Source organism: Ambystoma mexicanum, chromosome 12, assembly GCF_040938575.1.
Source record: "Ambystoma mexicanum isolate Mex_15411 chromosome 12, UKY_AmexF1_1, whole genome shotgun sequence".
Classification (NCBI taxonomy): domain Eukaryota; kingdom Metazoa; phylum Chordata; class Amphibia; order Caudata; family Ambystomatidae; genus Ambystoma; species Ambystoma mexicanum.
Genome location: NC_090936.1, coordinates 1,652,570 through 1,677,521, shown reverse-complemented (window position 1 = coordinate 1,677,521; position 24,952 = coordinate 1,652,570). Strand labels below are relative to the sequence as shown.

Genomic DNA, 24,952 nt, shown 5'->3' with positions numbered 1-24,952 from the left:
ACTAAAACCTTTTACATGCATTCCTTTCAAGTCTTTGCATTCTTGTCTGCTAAGGCTTCTCACTTTGAAGACGATTCTACTAGTGGTTATTATGTCAGCCCGCAGGGTGAGTGAATTACAGGCCCTCTTTTGTAAGCCTCCTCACACCATCTTTCATTAAGACAAAGTTATACTTGGTCAAACCTTAATTTCTACCGAAAATAGTTTGAATTTCACTTGTGTCAGAAGATCACTTTGCCATCCTTCTATCCTCCCCCTCATGCAAGTAAGGAGGAAGAAAGAATTCACAGGCCGGACCCAAAGAGGGCTCTCGGCTTGTACATTTCTAGACTGGCAAAATATAGGCAAAGTGACCAACATTTCATTGGATACACCGGCCACAAATTGGGCCTGGCAGTAACAAAATGGTCCTTATCCAGATGGATAAGCAATTGGAGAATGTTACAGGCTGGCAGGTAAAGAACCTCCAGATGGGCTTAGGGATCATTCTACTAGGGGCATGGCGACTTCAACAGCTCTTCAGCGGGGTGTCCCGGTGCAAGATATTTGTGCAACGGCCACCTGGTCGTCAATGCACACTTTTGTAAAACACGATTGTTTAGATTCCACCTCATCCCAGGGGGATCTTTTTGCTAAAGCCGTTCTACATACGGTCCATGAGTAAAATTAATGAGTACTCCCTCCTCCAAATGTTCACTGCTTTGGCAGTCTATCCAAGGTGAGGAATAGGTGGGTGTTATGAACCGTCGCCTATGTCCCTTTTGGACCTCGTGGTCCCTAACCCACAGAGCACTGAATGCAGTAACCCTCCCAACATGGCCGTCTAATACGAAACACAGCTTGCCAGCCTTTACGTTCCACGCTAGGCGCACTACTAAACACACACCCCCGCGGCTCTGCGAGTCTCTGCGCGTCTCGACGCTACTGCTCGCCGTAGCTGAACGTGTGCTGCCGGAGTTCGCTCTGGGCTATTTTCCTGAATTCCCTATTCCCGGTTCGTTGATTCCTCCTCCTTTCCTTTCTTCCCTCAAACTTACCGAACTTTCCTGGATTTTAGCCGCGCTCGAGTCACAGCTTCCGTGCCTCCACGTGCAGACATTGTTCCTTCCTGCTTCCGTCCTGGACAATCTGAATGAAGCACTCTGGAATCTGAAGACCCGCGCACGGGCTTATATAAATCCCTGACCGTGCAGAAGAAGTCACAAAAGAAGGTCGCAAGCAAACAGGAAAAACAGGTGAGAAGGGGAGAGACTTGTGACAGTGGGAGGACACAATCCATTCGAAGAACAAGTTACTTACCAACTGTAACGTTCTTTTGATTGGATGTTCCTCCCACGTATTCCTCCTAGACCCTCCCAGCCTACCCCTCTGTACAGTTTACGTATTTTACACTCAACAATGTTCCTTGAGAGCTTACCATCTAAGGGGACGCCTTGTCAACTCATCAGTTGGAGATATCGAAAAAACAGAACTGAAGCCAACGTGCGAGGCTCGAACCTTTTATACTACAGATGACATTGACACTCAACGGCAGCCCTCGAGGGACGTCGATGCCACGACATGAGCACAGCACCCTCTGGTGTGGAATTCTTATTTTTCCAAAGCAGCAACGCTGACGATACGGATATCTAAGATGAGGAATACGTGGGAGGAACATCCAATCGAAATAACGTTAACGTTGTTAAGTAACTTGTTCTTTTGTGCCATTGGAACAAGTTCAGCAACTGGTGCAGGGATGATAATGTGGATCCCTTTCTAGGCGACACACCTATGGTGCTTTCCTTTTTGTTACATTTTGCAAATTTGGGGCTCCAGATTGGAACAATTAAGGGTTACCTAGCGACGCTTTCCATTTTCAAGCACTCTTCAGAGGAAAATTCATATTTTAAGATCCCTCTGATGGTTCAATTTATGAAAGGCCTTACTAATGTATGTCCACCGGTCCCATTCAATGTCCCTGTATGGGACCTCAATCTAGTGTCAAGTTTGTAACATGCATTTCCTTTGAGCCTGTACACTCATGCACAGTAAGACTTTTGACATTAAAAACTGTTTTGCTTATTGCAATAACGTCAGCCCGGAGGGTAAGCAAGTTGCAGGCCTTGTTCTGTAAGCCTCCTCATACAGTTTTCCATAAAGACGAGGTCATTCTCAAGGTAAAGTCTTCTTATTTACCGAAGGTAGTCTCCGACTGCTACTTGTCACAAAAAAGTACATTACCACATTTCGAGGGGATTGGGTCCTCCGACGTATTCCATATCTATGACATGTAATCACCACAGCTGTGCTGCTTCGGAAACTTTTTCGGCGTCTGCGTCCTGCGTCGATGACGTCGATGCGCCGTCGTCGAGGACCTCCTCCGACGTCATCCGATGTGATAAGTAGGACGCACGACGCCCATAGCCTCAGTTCCGTTTTTTCCGCGAACGTGTTGCTTCGTGTTTCTCGGTTTGAACGCCTCGACTCTTTGGAGTTCTGTTCTTCGAAACTGTTCGTTTGTGTAAATCCTTCTGAAGATGTCTTCTACTTCGTCTTCGACCCCGCGTCCGGGTTTCAAGAAGTGCGGGGAGTGTGGGTCCAAGATGTCGGTGACGGACTCGCACGACGCCTGCCTCTGGTGCCTCGGGGAGGCCCACGACACGGATGACTGTATCGACTGCCAGTCGCTCACGTCCAAAGCCTTACGCGAACGTAAGAAGAAGTTGTCGGTAGGTCGGGTGTCCAAGCCCCGGAAGTCGAAGTCTGCGGGGCTTTCGACGGATGATTCGAGGGGTGACTCTCCGTGTCATCGTCGGAAGTCTCGTGGGTCTCCTTCTAGGAGTCGGTCTCGCCACTCCTCTGCCTCTTCGAGGCATTCTCGGAAGCGCCGACATCGGTCGTCTTCCAGGTCCTCTTCGGAGGGCTCTGCCCGGCATGTCGCTTACCCCTCGGGCCGTGCGACGCCGGAAGAATGGGCTTCCTTCGGGAAGATGTTGGCGATTCTTGAGTCGCAGGGTACTCAGCCGTCCGCGCCCCCGAGTGGGGTCGGTCGTGTGAGGTCGAGAGACACCGCTCGCAAGAGTGGTCGGCACGAGTCCCGGGAAAGGTCCCGTTCGGACAAGGGGACTCGTTCTCGACGTACCCGTTCCAGGTCCCGGTCCTCGACGCGTTCGAGACCGTGTGCACCTGTGAGGTCTTCGAAGAAGGCTTCGACGTCTGTGGCGTCGAGGGCGTCGACAGGTTTTCTCGAGGCTCTGGCTCCGAGGAAGTCGTCGATGCCGTCGACGCTCAGGTCGTCGAGGGACACGCTCGGGGCTCCGGCCTCGAGGGCTGTGTCGACGCCGCTGATTCTGGAGGCGCTGCATCTGACGTCTACGCCGATTTCCTCGACGTCGACGCCGATCCTCTCGGTGCCGATGCCGGTTCTCTCGACGCTGGCGCCGATTCGCTCGACGCCTTTCGTGTCGGAGGTACCCCAGGGCACGGGTGGACCCCCTAGGAAGGCTCTGGTTAAGAGCAAGCACTCTCGAGGGCCTTCTTTTCGCCACCTGGATTATATTTCAGAGGCGGATGAGGATTCTGATGGCCTGGTTCCTAGTCAGGTTCCGGATGACATTGTCTCGGGCCATAGTCAGTTTGACGAGTTGAGACAGTCACTGCATGATGCCAGTGGACTGGACACCTCTCCGGAGGTGGAGTTTTGTAGGCCTGAGCCTGGCTCTCATGCTGATTCCTCGTACCAGCGCCTTATGGCTAGGGTTTCTGAGTACTTGGGTTGGTCTGCTCCCCCAGGGGAGTTTGTGCAGGATGATCTGACGGACATCCTTGATGTTGGTCCCCCAACTGACCCGGTTCTGCCGTTCCATATGGCTTTACAGAGAAGGGTGGCAGCGGCTTGGACTGCTCCGGAGAGTCTCCCGGCGGTGGGCAGATCCTTGTCGCGAAAATACCGTCCAGCCAGTGGCGACCCCTGCTACTTGACCAGGCACCCCACTCCGGAGAGTTTGGTGGTGCAGGCGGCCACGGCCCCGGCGAAGCAGGCGTCGTACCCTACCATCCCTCCTGATAGGGACGACAAACGTTTTGATGGCTGGGCGAAGAAAGTGTTTTCTTCTGGTGGTATGGCGCTTCAGGCGGCCAACTCCATTTGTGCCTTGTCACGTTTCACGCACACTCTGTGGAACTGTTGCGTTAGCGGCTGAACATGTTCCCGAAGGGGATGAACGGGATGGTTTCCTTGCTATGGTCCAGGATGGTAAGGATGCCATGTGTGAGTCTGTTCAGTCGGGTTTGGACTTAGCTGAATGCGTCAGTAGGTCAATGGCGGCGAGCACCGTGATACGCAGGTTTGCGTGGTTGCGGAAGTCGGGGTTTGCGCCTGATGTGCAGTCCCGGCTCCTCAACATGCCCTTTGATGGTGAACACCTTTTTGGCAGCAAGGCTGACGAGAGCCTTGAGAGGTTGCAGACCTCAAAAGCTGCAGCGAAGTCGTTGGGCGCTGCAGTTCGCCAACCTCCGCCTTTTCGTCCCAGGGGACAGCAGTGGAGGGGTGGTTCCTTTCGCTATTACTCATCCTTCAGTAAAGCGAGAGGAGCTGGCAGTCAAAGAGGCCAACGCAGGGGTACCAGAGGTGGACGACAGGGTACCCGTGGTGCCAAGGCCGCTCGGGCAGTTGCCTCTTTGCCCTCAGGTAACGCCGCAGCCGCTCCCGCTCAGTCGTGAGGCCATGTCCCATGGTTCGCCGGTTGGGGGAAGGCTGGCGCAGCATCTTGTAGAGTGGCAAGCCATTACTTCAGATGTGTGGGTTCTGGAGATCATAACCCACGGCTACTGTCTTCCTTTTCGGCACAGGCCTCGCGACAATCCACCGGGGAACCTCTCTTTGCAGAGTCCGGATCCGCTCCTTGCGCAGGAAATTCAAGCCCTGCTGGAGAAAGGCGCCATAGAACTGGTGCCTGTAGCGGAGAGGAACAAGGGATGGTATTCCCCTTATTTTTTGGTTTCGAAGAAAGACGGGGGATTGAGACCCATCATGGACTTGCGCGGTTTGAACAAACTCCTCAGGAAGGACAAGTTCAAGATGGTTACTCTCTCTCAAGTCCTCCAGGCCCTTCAGCTTCAGGACTGGTTGGTGTCACTCGACCTCAAGGATGCTTACTTCCATGTGCCGATCCATCCCAAGCACAAGAAGTACCTGAGGTTCGCGGTTGGCGACTCGCACTTTCAGTTTCGGGTCCTGCCGTTCGGATTGACCTCCGCCCCGAGGGTTTTCACCAAGCTCATGGTGGTGGTGGCAGCGCATCTCAGGCAAGGGGGGATTCACGTCTACCCCTACCTGGACGATTGGTTGATCAGGGGGAGCTCTCCCGAGCAAGTCCTGGATCATCTATCGATCACCTGTCGCTCCCTTCACAGGCTGGGCTTCTCCCTCAATTTAAAGAAGTCCCATTTGACGCCAACACAGCGGCTCCAGTACATCGGAGCAGTGCTCGACACTTCCCTGGGGCAGTGTTTTCCTCCCCAGGTGAGGGCTCTTCACATTCAGCAGATGGTGCACAAGTTTCAGCATGCCCAGACGCTCCCAGCGTTCGAGTTCCTGAGGTTGCTCGGCCTCATGGCATCCTGCATTCTTCTGGTGCCAGAGGCTCGCCTGCGGATGAGATCTTTGCAGTGGGCACTCAAGACGCAATGGTCGCAGTCCTCCGGCAGGATGTCGGACTTGATTCAGGTGCCGTCCTCGGTCGCCCGGGACCTTCTGTGGTGGGCCGTCGAAGGCAATTTGATGAAGGGGGGCTCCATTTTGGCTTCCCTGGCCGGAGGTGACGATCGTGACGGATGCATCCCTCACGGGATGGGGAGCTCATGCCAACGGGCTGACAGTCAGCGGTCGTTGGTCTCCGTCGGAGTCCAGACTCCATATCAATCTGTTGGAGCTGAGGGCCGTCAGGCTAGCCCTGAAGGCTTTTCTGCCGTCTGTGCGAGGGAAGAATGTCCTGATCCTGACGGACAACACAGTGGCCATGCACTGGGTCACTTCCTCTGTGCAGAGAGGCGATGCAGCTCGAGTTCTGGGCCATCCAGCAGGAAGTTTCGATCTCGGCAGTTCATCTGGCCGGAGCCGAAAACGTGACGGCGGACGCTCTGAGCAGGCAGAGCGCGATCTCTCACGAGTGGGAGTTGGCTCAGGAGATTCTCCTGGAGATCTTCGCCCTTTGGGGGACCCCTCAAGTGGATCTCTTCGCCTCCAGTGTCAACCGGAAGTGCGATAGGTTTTGCTCGCGGGAATTTCCTCCAGAAGGAGCCTTAGGAGACGCGTTCGTGGTGGAGTGGTCATTCCCGCTGCTGTACGCGTTTCCTCCAGTCCCCGTCATCCCGAAAGTGCTGCGGAGGTTACGGAAGTTCGGTTTCCGGATGATCCTCATTGCCCCGGCGTGGGCTCGGAGGACGTGGTACCCGGACCTTCTCGACTTATCTATCTGCCCTCCACGTCGTCTTCCCTACCGAGACGATCTGCTCTCAGGGGAGGGGGGGGTCAGGTTCTCCATCCAGAGGTCAGGTCCCTCAACCTTCACGCTTGGCTTCTGAAAGGTTGAGGTATAAGGATTGGGACCTCCCTGAGGACGTGATGGAGGTGTTGCTTTCGGCCCGAAGGCCGGCAACAAAGTCTCTGTACCGTTGCCGTTGGCGTAAGTTCTGCGACTGGTGCAGAGTTCAGAATGTGGATCCTTTTGCATGTGACATCCCCATGGTTCTGTCCTTTTTGCTTTCTTTGGCCCACAGGGGCTTGCAAGTGGGTACCGTTAAGGGTTACCTGGCGGCGCTGTCCATCTTTAAGCGCTCGTCTGAAGAGTGTTCTTACTTTAAAATCCCTTTGATTTCACAGTTCCTGAAAGGGCTCACTAATGTGTTCCCTCCGTCACCTTTCCTGGTGCCCGGTTGGGATTTAAACCTGGTTCTTAAGTTTCTTATGGGTGCTCCGTTTGAGCCTTTACATTCTTGCCCTTTGAGGCTGTTAACTCTGAAAACTGTGTTTTTAGTTGCGGTTACTTCCGCTCGCAGAGTGAGTGAGTTACAGGCACTTTCAGTTAAGCCTCCCTTCACTGTATTTCACAAGGACAGGGTTGTCCTTAGAGTTCGTCCTTCTTTTCTTCCGAAGGTAGTGACGGAATTTCATTTGGCCCAGAAGGTTGTTCTTCCGGCATTCTATCCTCCTCCGCATCCTGGTAAGGAAGAGGAGAGGCTCCATAGGCTTGATCCTAGGAGAGCTTTAAGCTTTTATGTTTCACGCATGTCCCGGGTCAGAGTGGATGATCAACTCTTTATTGGTTACGCTGGAAAGCGTTTGGGGCAAGCTGTGACGAAACAGACTTTGTCTCGCTGGATTATTTTGGCCATCTCGGAGTGCTACCGTTTGGCGGGTAAGGACCCACCGGCTGGCTTGCGGGCCCATTCTACCAGGGGTATGGCTGCGTCTACTGCCCTGCATAGGGGTGTTCCTATTCGCAACATCTGTGATGCAGCCACCTGGGCTTCAGTACATACATTTGTACGTCACTATTCCCTTGATTCCATCCGAGCACAGGATCTGGCCTTTGGCAAGGCGGTCCTTTGCTCTGCTATTTGATTGGCTATTCTACATTTTGATTCTAAATTCTTTCCCTCCTCCTTGCTTTGGTACTGCTTTGGGAGTCTGTCATAGATATGGAATACGTCGGAGGACCCAATCCCCTCGAAGAACAAGTTACTTTCTTACCTGGTAACGTTCTTTCGATGGGATGGCCCGACGACGTATTCCATATCGCTCCCGCCCTGCCTTCCCCGCTGCAGAATTTCTTTTGCGATTGCAGCTTACGTTCCGCAAGGCTTTGTGTCTGACTGGCAGTTGACTTATGTCACACGTTCTGGGGGAAAAAACTATAACTGAGGCTATGGGCGTCGTGCGTCCTACTTATCACATCGGATGACGTCGGACGTCGGAGGAGGTCCCCGACGACGGCGCATCGACGTCATCGACGCAGGACGCAGACGCCGAAAAAGTTTCCGAAGCAGCACAGCTGTGGTGATTACATGTCATAGATATGGAATACGTCGTCGGACCATCCCATCGAAAGAACTTTACCAGGTAAGAAAGTAACTTGTTCTTCTATCCGCCTCCTCATCCAGGAAAGGAGAGGTTGCATAGATTGTACCCAAAAAGGGCTCTGTTTTTATATATCCAAAATGGTTTCATTTCGCCAAGATTACCAATTATTCATTGGCTATACTGGTCTCAAATTGGGTCTTGCGGTTACTAAACAAACCATATCCAGATGGATCGTCCTGGCTATTGGCGACTGCTAAAGGTTAGCGGGTAAGGACCCGCCGGAAGGCTTAAGGGCACGTTCCACAAGGGGCACGGCAACCTCTGCTGCGCTTCAGAGGGTGTCCCATTCAATGATATTTGTTCAGCAGCCACTTGGTAGTCTATCCATTCCCTTCGTAGGACATTACGGCCTGGATTCAACTTCCAGTCAGAGAGGACAATTTGCCAAAGCGGTCCTTCATTCAGTCCATGATTAGATCTCAATTTAATTGGTACTCCCACCTCAAAATGATTACTGCTTTCGGAGTCTATCATAAGATGAGGAATACGTGGGAGGACACAATCCATTTGAAGAACAATTTACTTACGCCTGGTAATGTTCTTTTGATTGGATGTTCCTCCCACGTATTCCTTATCACCCCTCCCAATCTAAGCCGCCGAACAATTTACGTGTTATTACACTTTACGCTTTCTGTGAGCCTGCGGTCTAGGGTACGCCTAGTAATTCCTCTTCAGGAGGAAGGAAAAAACAAATGAAGCCAACGGGAGCTGCGTGCGCTACTTCTGCTGATGATGAGGTTGACCGTCGAATGGAGGGCCTCGAGGGACATCGATTTGACGACACTGCACACCGTGCCCTTTGTCGAAAAAAAGATTTCCGAAGCAGCTGAAGATGGAGAGATAATTATCATAAGATGAGGAATACGTGGGAAGAACATCCAATTGAAAGAACATTAACAGGGGTAAGTATTAATCTTTTATATAAGTGTAAGTGCTTCTTTGTTGTTCCTGTCTAACTAAGATTCACAGTACTTACCTACAGCTCACATCTTCTTAAGATAAGCCTGACTGCTCTGCCACACTACGAAGGTCCTGAGCTAGTACAGATTGGTACTAAGAGTTGGGGATCTACAAACCACTGCAATAGCTTAATAAAGTCTTACTAGAAGTAAGACTTTAGGAAAACTCCCCTAACACTGTTATTGCCAAAGGGTGGTTTCATTCATCTACGTTAGTTGTAGGTAGTATTTTGGTGGCAGCTATACTTCATTTTGGGCTCCACCAAGGGTGCATGCAATTTCACCGCATTGCTAGCCCAATTTACCTTTTTACTAGCCTTTGGGGCTGCATTGCATTTTTTTTTTCAATCCTGCTTTCAGCTACCTTGTATTTTAGGCCTTCCTTTGTTCAGGGCAACCAGGAGGTAGGCTCAAAATGGCCGTTCTGGCCACCGGGACTCTTTGTGTGTCCACATGACAGCCTCCATATGGGTTCTACCTGTTTAGACAAGTGTAGGTCCCTTGGCAGTCCCTCCCAATTCCTGTGGGCGTGGTTTGGGCATTTCATACCTTTACGAGATGTTTGTCTTCCATTTCTTGCCAGGTGTTGGCCCCTAGTTAAGGTATTTAGTTGTAGAACCCACAACAGAGTGTTGTTCAAAACCTGCCCTAACAGCGGAAGCAGATGCAATGAGGTGCGCTGGAAACATGTACTTGTTATTTTTTTACAGAAACTTGCCATGTCATCCCAGATTTGTTTGTACTTACATTTGTTTTGTTTCAGGATGGTTCAGAAAATGAGGAGGAGGATGGAGAAGAGGAGGAGGAGGAAAATACAGATTACCTGACAGATTCCAACAAAGAAAATGAAACTGATGAAGAAAATACGGTACATATCCTACGTATAAGCCTGTCTTTAGGAGTCTTTAAATTGTTACCGATGATAATAACAGACAAGTTGACCACATAAAACAAAGACTTGTGCTGCTGTTCCTTCTGTAAATCAGGTTGCACAACGAAGATTTCAATATATATAGATTTACATTTTGATAATTATAAACCATAGAACTCCTAGATCTCTCATGCTATGAACTGATGGCATATGTCACAATTTGGTGGCCATGGATACCCGCCTTGGTTAAGAGGCATTCATGAAGTTCGAACTCTGGGCTGTACTTGCATCGATTTGTGGAATCGTCCACAGCATGTCCAGGAACAGATTATACGAGCAATAATATGCAAAATATATTGTTGATGAATAAAATTGGGCAAGGTGGACATTGGGCATTGGGTTGGTGTCAGTCTAGTCAGGAGCTTTTGGGACTATGAAAAAAAGACCATTAACAAGTCTTCTATCAGATACCCACAGGAGTAAGCCTTGCCTGTGAGCAGTTCATACAGAAGAAGCAGCGCTACATTATGTAATCTGTTTCCTCGGAGTACCTAGGAACATGTTTCCTATCCAATCAGTTTGGTGCAGCTACTTGGACACAGGCTTCAGTAGTCCAGGGATTGGTCAGTGCTACAAACGATTTTCTTTTTGTGGCTTTCCTCCCATCCACTTCTGAGATACTTTTTTTCTTTTTGCTTTGTTTTGACTCCTGACCTGCCATTTTGGGGTTTTGGGTAATATTTTAACTCTAGTGCTAAATCTACCTCACTTGTGAGAACCCCAGAACTTTTTGATGGACTTGTGAACTATTGTTTCCTATACCTCACTGAGTGGAGTCCTGGGAGATGCAATGTATCCCCTTTCTCACTAACACTGTAACAAATCTATACAGGTACAAGCTTACCTTTAATGGCTGGTGGCAGTGAACCTTTTTACAAATGTGGTGCACCTTTTCACAGCTGTGGTAAATGCACCCATGGGTGCTCATTTTACCAAAATGGCCCCTGTCTTCTTTTTTGCCATCTTAGTGTTTCTTGTCCTTTGTGGATCCTTCCCCTGCCCTCCAGGGTGGGAAATTCCTTTGTATTAACTATATCTTCAGCGGGAGACCTGGTCAAGTCCCACCCGGGCTCCGGAGTGTCTGTGAAGGCAGGAACGAGGTAGGAGTCCAAAACTCTGCACCCCTTTGTCTTCCAGCCTGACTGTGAGAATCCAGTGCCAACTGGGAGGCTGGCTGTCCTAAAAGGACTGCCAACCCACCAGGTTTAAATGTTGCACGCCAGTTTGATTGGCTGAGTTCCTGCATAAAAGTTAGATCTTGGAAGCTGAAGTGGTAGTTGACAACTGGACCTTGATCCCAAGAGGAAGAGGAAGAAATTGGACTGGGATGATTTCCAGCGACAAGAGAGCCTGCTGTGTAGCTGCATCCTGCTGTTACTCTTCCTTCCAAGAGACCTGGGACTCCGAAAACGACAACCCGACCCACAGCCTGGTGAGAGCCACTAGACTTAAGAAGACCTGCAGATTGAACCATCGTATTTCGTGCTGTGACCTTGCGGTGCTGCAATACCTATAAGAAACCTGAAGGTGTTTCACTTGTTAGTCCCCGGGGATCTGTCATCCAGATGGTCACGACACGGCCATCGCTATTGTATCCAGTTCCTGGGGGTGGACTAGTGAGGAAGGATCACCTGGAGGAGGGGCCCTCAGGGAGTGGAAGTGGAAAACTGAAGGTTGAGATGCGGTATCCTCTTCTTTGACACCTTTTCCCCATCCAGCCCAACAGGATTCTTAGAAACACTACCCTCCAGCCCCCTTTTTCAATTCGAACACTCTCCCAGCGTGAACGACAACAGACTAATACCAGAGCCATTGACCTGACATGTCCCAACACAAGGGTCAGGCAATTACTGACTACACACACCTGACTACCCTTGCCCTTCCCCATAGGGATAAAAGGCAGAGCACAAGAGCACACTCCTAGCCAGGCCGAATGCACGAGGAAGCAGCCATTCCTGAACGGCAGTTCAAACGGAGGAGAAAGGTGGCGAGACCTGAAAGGACGTCGAGGAGGGAGTTGCCCATGCCCTTTTCAACCCAGACCCACAAAGCCTCAGAGGAAAAATACCTAAGATCGGGAATCACAGCTGGCAGGTGGCGTGAGAGATGTCAGCGGTACATGGCACCCTCCTGCACTGATAGCCAGGGCGGGGAGACGTGGTTGCCATTGAGGTACCGTCCTTGACTCCAGCGGAAGAAGGAACCGCCAACGATTTCAGCACGGCCGGTGAGTTGGAAGAACCTGATAGTCAACCGGCTTGTGTCAGACTCAAGTTTGCAGTAGGAACAGTAAGAAGATAAATATACAAAAGGTCTTTTATGAACAAACTCGGTACCAGAGTGTTAGGGAAAATATTAATTTTGAATGGATCGTGTCCAACATATTCCACATCTTTGACATGTAATGTCCACAGCTGTGCACATGGGGAAACTTTTTCGGCAGAGGGCGTCCTCCGTCGATGGCATTGGGTCGATGTCCCTTGAAGGCCTCTGTCGAGGGCGATGTCACCGGATGTTCTAAATAGGACGCAGGGCGCCTGTAGCCTCAGTTCTGTTTTTTCCGCGAACATGTTAACTTCGTGAGACGTGGCGTGCCTCGTGTGTTCATCGTTACAATAGCTTTCTCTTCGACCACTCCGACTCCGTGGTCTGGCTTCAAGACCTGCCAGGACTCGAAAATGTCGCTCGCCGACCCGCACTGCATTTGTTTGTGGTGCCTGGGCGAGTCGTAAGACAGACGACTGCTCAAAAGGCCAGTTGCTGACTGCCAAGGCCTTGTGGGAGCAGAAGGGGAAGCTCCAGGTAGGTAGAGGCTCTAAGCCTGTTGAGTCCCGTACTTCCAAATCCAAGGGGGTTTCCACCAAACACTCGAGGGGCGACTCTTCGCGTCGGAAGGAGTCCCAGGGATCTCGGTCCCGCAGTGGTTCCTGCCACTCGTCTTCCTCGTACCGGCACTCTAGGAAGCACAGTCACCGGTTGCCTTCCCCGTCGTCCTCGGAGGATGGTGCCTCGAGGAAGGTTATGTGCCCAACAAAGTCCTCGACTCCAGAGGAATGGGCGCCGTTTAAAGAATCTGTTAGCGATTTTTCAATTGAAGGGCACGGGTCTGGTCGCGCCTTCTGACGAAGCCAGCCAGGATCGGTCTCGGGTCCACGCTGCGACTCGCATCGGGAGCCTTCGAGGTCCCGTACCGACAAGGATTCGAAAAAAAAGTAGCAAGAGACGTGTCTCTAGGTCTTGGTCCTCGTCCCCAGCGAGACCGCAGCTACCTATGAAGGGCTCGATGCCAGCGTCGACTAGGTCGGCGCCGTGTCCGTTCGACTCGGATGTTGACGCTTTACCATCGTACCAGCCCATGGCGCCGGTGTCGACGCCGAAGCCTTAGGCGCTCACAATGTCGAGGTTGCCGACGCTCTCGGCGTCGAAGCCTTCGGCGCTGTCGGAGCCTTTGGGGATTTTTCCTCGAAATTTGCCTTTGGAGTACCTCGATATCATGGATACTCCAAGGAAAGCTACTGGGAAGTCTGTGCGGCCAGATTTGGCCTCCAGGCCCTCTTCTGTCACCCGGTCTGGGTTTAAGCCCCCTCTGGATGACATTTATGAAGAGGACGAAAGGTCTGAGTTTGAGGAGCTTGATGAGGCTCCACTTTTTTCTGGAGACAGTCAGTTGGAGTTGAGGCAGACCCACCATGGTCTCCGGAAGTGGAATTCGGTAGGCCTGAGTCTGGGGTTCATGCAGAGTCTTCGTATAGGAGGCTCATGGTGAGGGTCTCAGAGTATCTGGGCTGGTCCAGTCCTCCTGAAGACTTTGTGCAGGATGATCTAACAAATATTTCAGATCAGGGTCCGTCCTCTGACCCCGTTTTCCCATTTCATCTTACCTTGCAGAAAAGGGTGGCAGCTGCTTGGCTGGCCCGGAATCTCTTCCGGCTGTTAAGTCTTTGACCATGAAATACTACCCTTCCATTAGCGACCCTGGCTATTTATCTACTCACCCCACTCCCGAGAGTTTGGTGGTTTAGGTGTCTACGGCCACCTCGAGGCAGGCGGCGTACCCTACCATCCCTGCGGATAGGGACGACAAACGCTTCGAAGTTTGGGCCCAGAATGTATTTTCTGCTGGGAGCATGGCCTTGAAATCGGCAAACTCCACGTGTGCCTTGGCAAGGTTTTCACACACACTGTGGAATTGTTTCTCTGGAGGCTGAGCATATTCCCGAGGGGGAAGAAGGGGATGGGTTCCTTGCTCTCTTGCAAAAGGGAAAGGTTGCCATGTGCGAATCCCTTCAGTCGTGTTTGGATACGGCCGACAGTGTTAGCCGATCCATGGCTGCGAGCACCGTTATACGCAGATTTGCGTGGTTGCGGAAGTCAGGGTTTGCTCAGGATGCACGGGCCAGTCTTCTGAACATGCCCTTTGATGGTGCACATCTGTTTGGCAGCAAGGCTGACGAGAGCCTTGAGAGGTTGCTGACCTCAAAAGCTGCGGCGAAATTTGTAAGCGCTGCAGTGCGTCAACCTCAGCCTTTTCGTCCTAGGGAACAGCAGTGGAGGGGAGGTTCTTTTCGTTACGACTCCTCCTTTGGTAGAACGAGAGGGGCCGTCGGGCAAAGGGGCCAGCGAAAAAGTACCCGTAGTGGTCGCGGAAATCGTGTTTCAAAAGCCACTCGGGCAGCTGCCTCTTTGTCTTCAGGCACTGCCGCAGCCGCTTCCAAACAGTCATGAGGCCATGTCCCATGGTTCGCCGGTTGGGGACTGTCTCAACATCTCTAAGAATGGCGAGCCATTACTTCAGATGCATGGGTTCTGGATACCATAGCCCACGGCTACTGCCTTCCCTTCCTTCAGCGGCCTCACGACAATCCACTGGGGAAACTCTCTTTGAAGCTTCCGGATCTGCTCCTTGCGCAGGAAATCTTGTCCCTGCTGGAGAAAGGCACTATAGAACTAGTGCCTGTAGCTGAGAGGAACAAGGGATGTTATTCCTGTTATTTTTTTATCCCAAAGAAAGACTTGGGATTGAGACCCATCATGGACTTGCGTTGATTGACCAAACTTCTCCAGAAGAACAAGTTCAAGATGGTCACTCTTTTTTCAAGTCCTCCAGGCCCTTCAACTTCAGTATTGGTCGGTGTCTCTGGACCTCAAGGATGGTTTCTTTCATGTGCCGATCCATCCCACGCACACAAAGTACCTGAGGTTTGCGGCTGGTGACTCGCATTTTCAGTTTCGGGTCCTGCCGTTCGGATTGCCCTCCGCCCCAAGTGTCTTCACCAAGCTCATGGTGGTGGTGGCAGCGGTACCTCAGGCGAGGGGGGGGATTCACGTCTACCCCTACCTGGACTGGCTAATCCGGGCGCGCTCTCCCGAGCTAGCGTTGGATCATCTCGGTGTCACCTGCCCCACCCTCCACAGGCTGGGCTTCTCCCTGAATTTCAAGAAGTCGCATCTGACACCTTCCCAACAGCTCCAGTACATCGGGGCTGTGTTAGACACGTCTTTGGGGAAGTGTTCGCCTCCCAAGGTCAGGGCTCATCACATTGTGCAGATGGTGGACAAGTTTCAACATGCCCAGAGGCTCCCGGCTTTCGAATTCTTAAGGTTGCTCAACCTCATGGCATCCTGCATTTTTCTGGTGCCAGAGGCCAGGCTGCGGATGAGGTCCCTGCAGTGGGTCCTCAAGATGCAGTGGTCGCAGTTCTCCGGCAGGATGTCAGATCCTGTTCAGATTCCACTCTCGGTCTGCCAGGATCTTCTGTGGTGGGCCAACGAAGGGAACCTGATGAGGGGGGAACCGTTTTGGCAACCGTGCCAGGTGGTGACTGTATTGATGGATGCTTCCCTCAAAGGATGGGGGGCCCGGGCCCATGCCAACGATTTGAAAGTCAGCAGTCGTTGGTCTCTGTCAGAGTCCAAACTCCACATCAGTCTGTTAGAGCTGAGGGTCATCAGGCTATCCCTGAAGGTTTTTCTGCCTTCTGTACCTGAGAAGAGTGTCCTGATCATGACAGACAACACAGTGGCCATGCATTGCCTCAACAAAAAAGGGGGTGGTAGGGTCACTCCCTTTGTGCGTAGAGGCAATGCAGCTCTGGTTCTGGGCCATCCAGCAGGAAATTTCGATCTCGGCAGTTCATCTGGCCAGAGACGAAAATGCGGCGGCGGACGCTCTGAGCAGGCAGAGCACGATCTCTCAAGAGTGGGAGTTGGTTCGGGAAGTCCTTCAGGAGATCTTTGCAAGTGGATCTCTTCGCCACCAGTGTCAACCGGAAGTGCGAGAGATTCTGCTCAAGGAAATTTCCTCCAAGAGGAGCCTTAAGAGACGTGTTCGTGGTGGATTGGTCATTCCCACTGTTGTACGCGTTTCCTCCAGTCCCCGTCATTCCTCAAGTGTTACGGAGGTTCGGTTCCCACACGATCCTCATTGCTCCAGATTGGGCCAGAAGATCGTGGTACCCAGACCTTCTAGAAATGTCCATCTGCCCTCCACTCTGTTTTCCCTTCCGAGAGGATGGGCTCTCGTGCGAGGGGGGGGGGGGTTCAGGTTCTCCATCCAGAGGTCAAGACTCAACCTTCATGCTTGGTATCTGAAAGGTTGAGGTATAAGGATTGGGACCTCCCGGATGACGTGATGGAGGTGTTGCTTTTGGCCAGGATGTCTGCAACAAAAGCCTTGTGCCGTTGGCGTAAGTTCTTTGACTGGTGCAGAAATCACAATATTGATCCTTTTCAGTGCTCCCTTCCTATGGTTTTCTTTCTTGCTTTCTTTGGCCCAAAGGGGCCTTCAAGTGGGTACCATTAAAGGTTACCTGGCGGCGCTGTCTATCTTTAAGCGCTCGTCTGAAGAATGTTCTTACTTTAAGATTCCTTTGATTTCTCAGTTTCTTAAACGACTGACTAATGTGTTCCCGCCGGCCCTTTCCAGGTGCCGGTTTGGGATTTGAATTTGGTTTTGAAATTTCTCATGGGTGCTCCGTTTGAAGCTTTGCACTCTTGTACTTTGAGATTACTGTCCTTCAAGACTGTTTTCTTGGTTCCGGTTACTTCCGCTCGCAGAGTGAGTGAATTGCAGGCACTTTACCTTTACTGTGTTTCACAAGGACAGGGTTGTACTGCGAGTATGTCTCTTTTCTCCCTAAGATAGTTTCTGAATATCATTTGAGTCAAAAGGTTGTTCTTCCATCTTTTTACCCTCCTCATCCTGGAAAGGAAGAGGAGCAACTCCATCGGTTGGATCCTAGGAGAGTTCTGAGCGTTTACATATCTAGGATGTCCAGGGTCAGAGTGGACGATCAACTCTTTGTAGGATATGCTGGACACGGATTGGGCTCTTGTCCAGGTGCATTATCCTCACCATTACGGATTGTTAGCGATTGGCTGGTAAGGACACTTCTGAAGGGTTGCAAGCTCATTCCACTAGGGGCGTGGCCACTTCCACCGCCCTCCAGCGAGGTGCTCCTATTAGAAATATTTTTGATGCCGCTACATGGGCTTCAATACATAACTATGTTAACCATTATTCCCTGGATACAATCCATGGTCAGGATATGGCCTTTGGGAAGGCGGTTCTTTATTCTGCAATCTAATTGGGTACTCTAAATTCTTTTACCTCCTCCATTTACTGGTACTGCTTTGGGAGTCTGTCAAAGATGTGGAATATGTTGGAGGACACAATTCATTCGGAGAACAAGTTATTTACCAAACTGGTAACGTTCTTTTGTCTGGATGTTCCTCCAATGTATTCCACATCGCCCTCCCAGCCTGCCCCTCTGGAGAATTACCTATGCGATTGCAGCTTCAGTTTCCGCAAGGCTAAGTGCATTCAAGCAGGCATGAGACTGGTGCCACACGTTCTGAGGGAAAAACACTTAAACTGAGGCTACAGGAGCTGGTCGTCCTATTTATAACATCCGGTGACGTTGCCCTCGACAGAGGCCTTTGAGGGACATCGACTCGACGCAGGACGCCCTCTGCCGAAAAAGTTTCCGAAGTGCACAGCTGTGGACTTTACATGTCAAAGATGTGGAATAGTTTGGAGGAACATCCATTCGAAAGAACATTACCAGTTTGGTAAGAAACATGTTCTCTGTGCTAATTCCCTTCAACATTAGAGACCCCCCAGCTCTTTTGCTGGACTTAAGACGTTTTAATGTTAACCATGCAGTGAGTGAGACCTTTTTCAGACTCTCGTGTTTTTACCTGATTTAGATTTCATTTTTTCACTGTTTTTGGAGTCTGACAAACTCCATAGGCATCTGCTTTTTGGATGGTGACACACAGAACCTTGAGTGCAGTGTCACTGAGAAATCCTTTAGGGTTCTCTTAAGATTTAAATACCTTTTCTTGGCTGAACTACAGTTCCCAAGAAGAGTAAAGTGAAATTGACTTACCTTTTTCTCTTTGTAGGTCCAGCACACCCCATTTTATGGGGAGTGCTGGGGGCGGGGGGTTACTTAGTATCCCCTTACCCTACTTTCTCATGTAACATTTTTTGTTACCCTCATTACTTTAAATGGCTGGTGGCAGTGGTTTACTTCTCCCTACCATTGTGCTTTTTTTTAACCGCAGGCTGAACCCTCCGGTACGATACAGCACCTATGGGTGACAATTTTGTCAAAATGGCCCCTGTCTTCTTTTTTCACCATTTTCTGTTTGTGAGCTCTTTCTTGGGTTTTTCTTTGTGCATTGACTGATTTGAGCCCTTTTTTTGTCTTGCCTTTGGCGGCCTTCAGCCTCGAAGCCCTTCCCTGGCTCCAGTGTGTCTGGAAGGACAGGATGTGAGGGAGGGTCCCGAACCTCCTCTGTCCTTTGTCTCTAGGAATGCTTGAATGCAACTAGTCCTGATTGGCTGGCTGTCCTTTTAGGACAGCCATCCTTGTGTGTGCTTGACAGCCTAGGCTGTGCATGAATGGGAGAAACTTGCTTAACAGGCCAGGGTTTTGGGACTACAGGCCGAGTCAACCACTGAGAGAAACACCTGACGAAGAAACCGTAAACAAAACTTGCTTCAACCTCCTGGACCTTTGAATTGCCTGGTAAAGCTCTGCTGTCCTCCTTTTTCACCTCAACAGTGTTAGGCCCAGCCTCTGAATTCCTGCAGGAGTGACGATAGCCACCCAGATCCACCCCCTCCCCCCCCCCCAGCCTGCCAATCCGACAGTCTTTGAATTACAACTAACGAACTGGCATACTCAAGGGGAAGTGGAGAAAAGAAAAAAGCAGGTTTCTTCCAGGTCTAGACTCACCTCTGGACTGGATAGCTCAGATGATACCTAGGAAGCAATTGCACAAACATGACTTTAACCTTGTACTTCCCTCATCTCCTGTGACTAACTTTCCTCTAACTCACCTCCCAAACCCTCACTCCATACCTGCTGCCTATGCTGCTTAGCTCTTATATTTGAAGGAATGTCGGCGTGTAATACCCTTTAAGTGTTTCTGCTTGGTTCTTGAGCTAAGTCACTTCCAGCCTTCAAATGGAATTTTCTTGTCTTTTCCAAAACACTGAAAAGTTTGTCTTTTTGGATCCTTTGTTTTCTTCTACACTTAGTATAAATACAATGTTCCCAGCTTTGGTTCAGACCTTTTCAAGAGACACCCGAGGACTACACCCTGTCTTCTGATTACTTGTCATTCGTCCTCACTCCTCTAGCGTTAGTCAGAACCTAATGTGCTGCACTGAACAGTAAACTGGAGCTCTTTCCTTTGACTAATATAATTCATTAGATTTGTTCTCTCACTCGCAGATAAACAGCTGCTGAAGATGAACGCAACTGCGCTTACCGTGACACTGCTCACGACGCTCGCACGCAGGCAAATGTCCTGTTTACCTTGTTTATAGTTCAGAAGGCAAACTCTCCCGTCACTGCTGCGTACCGCAGTTCACGCACACAGACTGTGTAACTGACACGGACCATGATGCTCTGTGCACGTGCGCTCGCCGACTCAATAGATCCTTTCCTCTTCAGGCCCGACGGAAACTCTTTGCGTAAGACGGGGTGCAACAAAAGACTTGTTAGTTTACTTTTTACACGCTAGTGCTGCAAGACTCAGTTAGTACATTAATTTTGAAGTAAGCGACGCTCCTGATTCCCGCAAGCTAATATTGATGTTTACATTAACGAGATTCTTCAAACAGTTTTCTTTATCTAAGTATTTTGAACTATGTACACACTTGCGCTTTAACAATGCTACCTAAACTTGCTGTTTTTAGTTGACAGTTTAAATACTCATTAAACGTTTCTTCAGTGCTAGCAATAGAAAGGTTGAAATCACTTGGCTTTCTTCTTCTCAGTGTTATCTTCACTTCCTCAACTCTTCAGTTCTTAGAGAAATTACTCCAGACCCACTAGCTTAAGAGGTACTGAGCCTATTGGTCTCTCTTCTTCTGATACTACGATTCTTTTCTCAAATCTCTGGTTTCAGGAACTACTAAAGCTGCGACCTGCTCTGATGGTTGCTTGGATGAAAGGCAGTTTCGAACTCCTTCAAGAATTCCAAATTACCTCACTTCCTGCCTCAGCCAATCAATGCTCCTGTTCTGAGGCTCCATCTTCCCCTGGGCAAACAAAGGCTCCCTGAAGAAATACATTAAGGAATAAATCACAATCTCTGACTCAAGCCATTTCCACCAGCAATCACTCCCTTTAGTTCAAACCTACTACCTATACAAACCACCCCGGCAGAAAGAGTGTCTGAATCGCGAATGTCTTAAGCGTGAATAGTATGGGACCCTGACAGTGTATGGGACCTTGACAGACAAAGAAGCTCTGGATGGAATCACTTTTCCCCTTTGGTTAGTGGGACCAACTAACCCCGAGACGAACTCCACTGAACCACCATCCCGACTTGCTGTGCCTCTCGGTTGCTGCATGAGCCCAATGCCAAGGGTCGAGTATCTGTAGTAGAGTGCAATGTGTGCCGCAGAACAAATCTGGCTAGAAGCTCCAGGAGCCTCCTACAGACCCTCCAGAAATAGGACCTCCAGATCCAGAGTCCCCTTACCAGAGTGCAGGACCGAGGGAGTGAAGGAAGTCCGAGATCTGCATCAGTGCTGTTTGCTAAGCACTGAAACCCCAAAGCGCAGCTGAACCAAAAAGAGCCCGTAGCTGCAGACGACCTCCCGAGTACTGCCACAGGAGCCCTCCAGGCGTCCTCCCTCTTGTCCCCACAACTGAGGCTCAGGAACCAGGGTCTGCACCGCTGTAGCAAGATGGAATCCAGCTAGACCACTCTTCTAACCAGAGGTACTGTTTAGCTGGGGGTACTTACTTAGTTGCCTTTAGCCACACTTTTCTCCCTGGGGAATTGCATTGGCTACCTTTTTTGAGTTGATTTCAATTCCCTTCTCACAAGTCCAACAGCTTGTGACCCCACAGGTGATTTTTCTGAACTTTAACTTTGTGCAAAACTTATGTCCAAGAAGTGCATCACATCTGTAGACTGTGTCCAAATGGCTTTGTCTGTCCTGACTCCCTAAACGCACTCTTCTAAATCCGTTGACTTTGATACTGTTTGTTCCTCGTTGGTGGTAGCTTGTGGTATACTGGTACTGCTGGGAAAGGCTTATCCACTGGCTTTATTTGACTCTGAAAAGTAATTTTAAAGTGTATTTGAATTGTTAAAACGAATTGCCTTTTTAATGAATGCTTATTTAAAACTGACGTTAAATGAATAACGATTTATAACTGAAACCTTGAGTGTAAGTGTTACTTGGCTACTTGTATTTACGAATTTCAATTGTAAAGCTCTACAGCTCACATTTACCCCTCTTGAGATGATGGGCTTGGCTGCTCAGACACATTACCAACTTGTGTAGTGCAGACCTATACCGAATACCAAGCAGACAAGGGTTGTGTAGTCTCACATAGTGTGACTGCACCAATTCTTACCCAACACAGTCACAGTGGTCCGGTGCCATATGGGCTCTGTCGAAGGTCTCGGACTGGTACCCCTCTCCTGACCAAAGAGACTGTGTCGAACATTGTGAGTAAAAGAAAATACAAGTACCAAGAGGTCATAGGGAAGGCCAGTATAAGGTGGCAAGGTGGTCATACAAGGGTCAAGTCAAATACCTAGTACAATCAAAAGTCCTTGGCACCTTGCAGAAATTTCGTTATTGTAAAACTGGTGTTTTTCGCCCAGCTGAGGGGAATGCTTTGCGAACTGTGATGGTATAAAGCCTGCGCTTGCCGTAGGCTAACTGAGTGACCCAGTGGGAGAAGATCGCCCTTTGGAAGTCTGTTTAAAGTTGGCAAAGTATTATAGAGGTCCGAGCCCGAACGAGAGGGGACCTAATGTGAACATTGTGTGATTGTTTAAAAATACATTAAGACTTGTGAATATTATAGAAGAGGAGAAAAGCGAAGCAAAATAAACTGTTACTGGGGCAAATGTGAACCTGACTGAGGGATGCCTGCAAACTAATAGTGATGATGGAACTATGTAAAGCCTGTCTGGGGGCTTCAGAGAAAGCCAAGGGAAGTGAAAGCTACATGGTGTTAAAACACCTGTGAGCATTGTGATGACAAGTGTGAACCCCTTTGAGGGATGTCCACCGTGAGTGGTTGGTCTGAACCCGACTGAGGGAGTCTGACGATTGAGAGAAAGGATCGGAGCCCGGCTGAGGGAGATCCAAGGGTGAAGGGTAATCACCCGATGTACGGGTTAACAGAAATAACTTTTATTTTATTGTTTTGGCGTGTCAGGCCCTTTGAAGTGAAAGACTTTCATGTAGTATTTACGCCCTGCACGAGATGGAGATTTCCATGCCCTCTTAAGAGATGTCGAACCAGGAGCGATGTTTAAGGGTACTGTATACCATCTAGTGGGATGTCGGACGGACTTGATTTTCTTTTTAATTTTCGTTTTGAGTTCCGAAATGGGTGAGCGTTATCTAAGTTAGTGTTCGCAATGCAACTTTGTCACTCTTGGACATGATGTTTGAGATAGTGTGTGTGCCTGGTTAGTTGTTGCTGACCTAAGCAGTCCTCTTTGTATGACTAATGCAGCCGCGGGAGAGTTGCGTTTTTTACCGGAAATATAAATTGTGTGCTTTTAGAACAGACGTGCTTTCTGTTACGCTCACCTGGCTCCCACAGAGCCGTCGATCTGAACTGGACAGCTGCGGTCTCCACCAATGTGACGCGTAGGGCCGAGATGACGGACTGGACTGGCCCACCTAGCTTCGTTTGCTTGGCCTGATGGTTTGAAAAGATGAGCTCTCCATCCTGCATTGAGCGCAGGGACGCGTTGATAACCAGTTGCTTCACTGGCTCGAAGGAATTGGTGAGTTCCAGAACAATATTGACTCCTAAAAGTATGTAGTTCGTAAGAGTTCAAATGCCTGACTTTCACTCTTGTCCGATTCCTTGCAGATTGCAGCTTGACCCTAGCGAAGAGTTCCTCGTGGCAACCGGTAATATTCTGGTAAGGATTTGTATTTCCAACACAGTTCGATAAATAATGTCAATATGTAACCTGTTGCTTTCTCCCTTATTCAGGCACTGAGAGAAAGTATGAAGTCTCGGGGAATAATACCTCCGGTGGTAAAATCAGGTAAGTCTAATGTGGTGAGGAGGGTTCCCCTTGATAGTCCCTTTGTTTCACCTTGCTGTCCTTTTGTTTCCCCTTACGGGCCAGGGTTCGGCAAAGATGCAGTGGAAGCTGCGCTGACCCGTGAAGAGGAATAGTACCCCCGGTGGTAAAATCGGGTAAGTCTATGGGGGGGTTACTAATATTCCTCTGTGTATTCACTTGGCTCACCTTGCTGTTCTTGTCTACTCCTTAGGTGCCGGTATGCGGCAGGAACATGCAGGAGGATGCGGTGGAATGTGAAGATGCTGCGAAGGCCGGTGAGTTCAGCACGGCGCTGCAGCAGGCGAGGCGACGCGCATAAAATAACTTCTTTCTTCCAGCTCGAAGGTGCGATGGATCGGGAATTCAGGTAAGGATCAAAGGTATTGCTCTTGTTCTAACCTTTTCTCCTTCTTTCTCCGTTTTTCTAGGAGCTCCAAACTCGAGGCGGGCGTGGCAGAAGGCTGGATGCATACTTGCAGGCACAGTGAGCGTTACGCTGCTGGATGCAGAATAACACGAAGCATAAATAGCCTCCAAAGTAGTCCCAGGTAAGTATTCCTCCCCAGCCCCGCCAGAGTAAAAAATAGTCCCTAGGTAAAATAGTCCCAAGCCTCATTTGGCTTGGAGCTCTTGCAGCATGGTCTGCATCAGGTAAATTCTACTCTGAGCCTCGCGCCTATGGCGCCAGGACTGACTCTCCATATGAGCCTGGCGCCATAGGCGCCAGGACCGCACCCAAACAGCCCCTAGCAGGGGTTTTTGGGCTTGCCCAAAATAACTTGATGCCTGCTTCCGGGGTTGCTGGACCTGGTCTGGATCCCCGGGGGGGTAGGCATCATGAAACTTTGGCAGAGTGATGGTGGTGTCGGTCGCCATTAAGAGGTAAGTCGGTGAGAGTCTCATTCTAGCTAGTGAGTGTTTGTATATTTGTATAAAGTCGAAAGTTGTAAATTTACATTTAGCGTTAACTTTGGTTTGCATGAGATGAATGTTTTGTAACATGACCCTGAAAGATTGGTTTTTGGTCACCTTGGTGTAGGTTGGCAAGGAAGTGAATGCAGACGTATCAAAAGGGATGTCGGGACTTGAAGTCTGAGTTGCTGCCCTGATTGTGAATCATGCAGTGTCATGGTTAAAGAGGTATGAAATAAAGTAGTATGAAGCACAAAGGTGTAGAAGAGTAATCATCTGTTTGAACTCATATGGCAAAATATATATATATTCGGGGTTGTATCTTGTGTTTTGCACAGTGTACCCATCTCGGACCTAGTCAAGGGGGGATGTTGTAGAAATTAGAATCTCCTACTAAGAAGGATTGTTGGAAGATGTGCTCCCCATTGAATGGAACCACATAATGCTACT

The 24,952-nt window shown here is 49.8% G+C and overlaps 1 protein-coding gene across 5 annotated transcripts in view; it reads left to right on the top strand.

Moving 5' to 3' along the window:
* Positions 1-24,952, top strand: part of UPF2 (UPF2 regulator of nonsense mediated mRNA decay) — a 766,220-nt gene that overhangs the window by 625,984 nt on the left and 115,284 nt on the right. For all 5 annotated transcript variants that reach the window (XM_069627785.1, XM_069627784.1, XM_069627788.1 and 2 more), the window contains exon 17: positions 9,845-9,949. In XM_069627785.1, the coding sequence (XP_069483886.1) occupies positions 9,845-9,949 (105 nt within the window). The remainder of the gene's footprint in view (positions 1-9,844; positions 9,950-24,952) is intronic.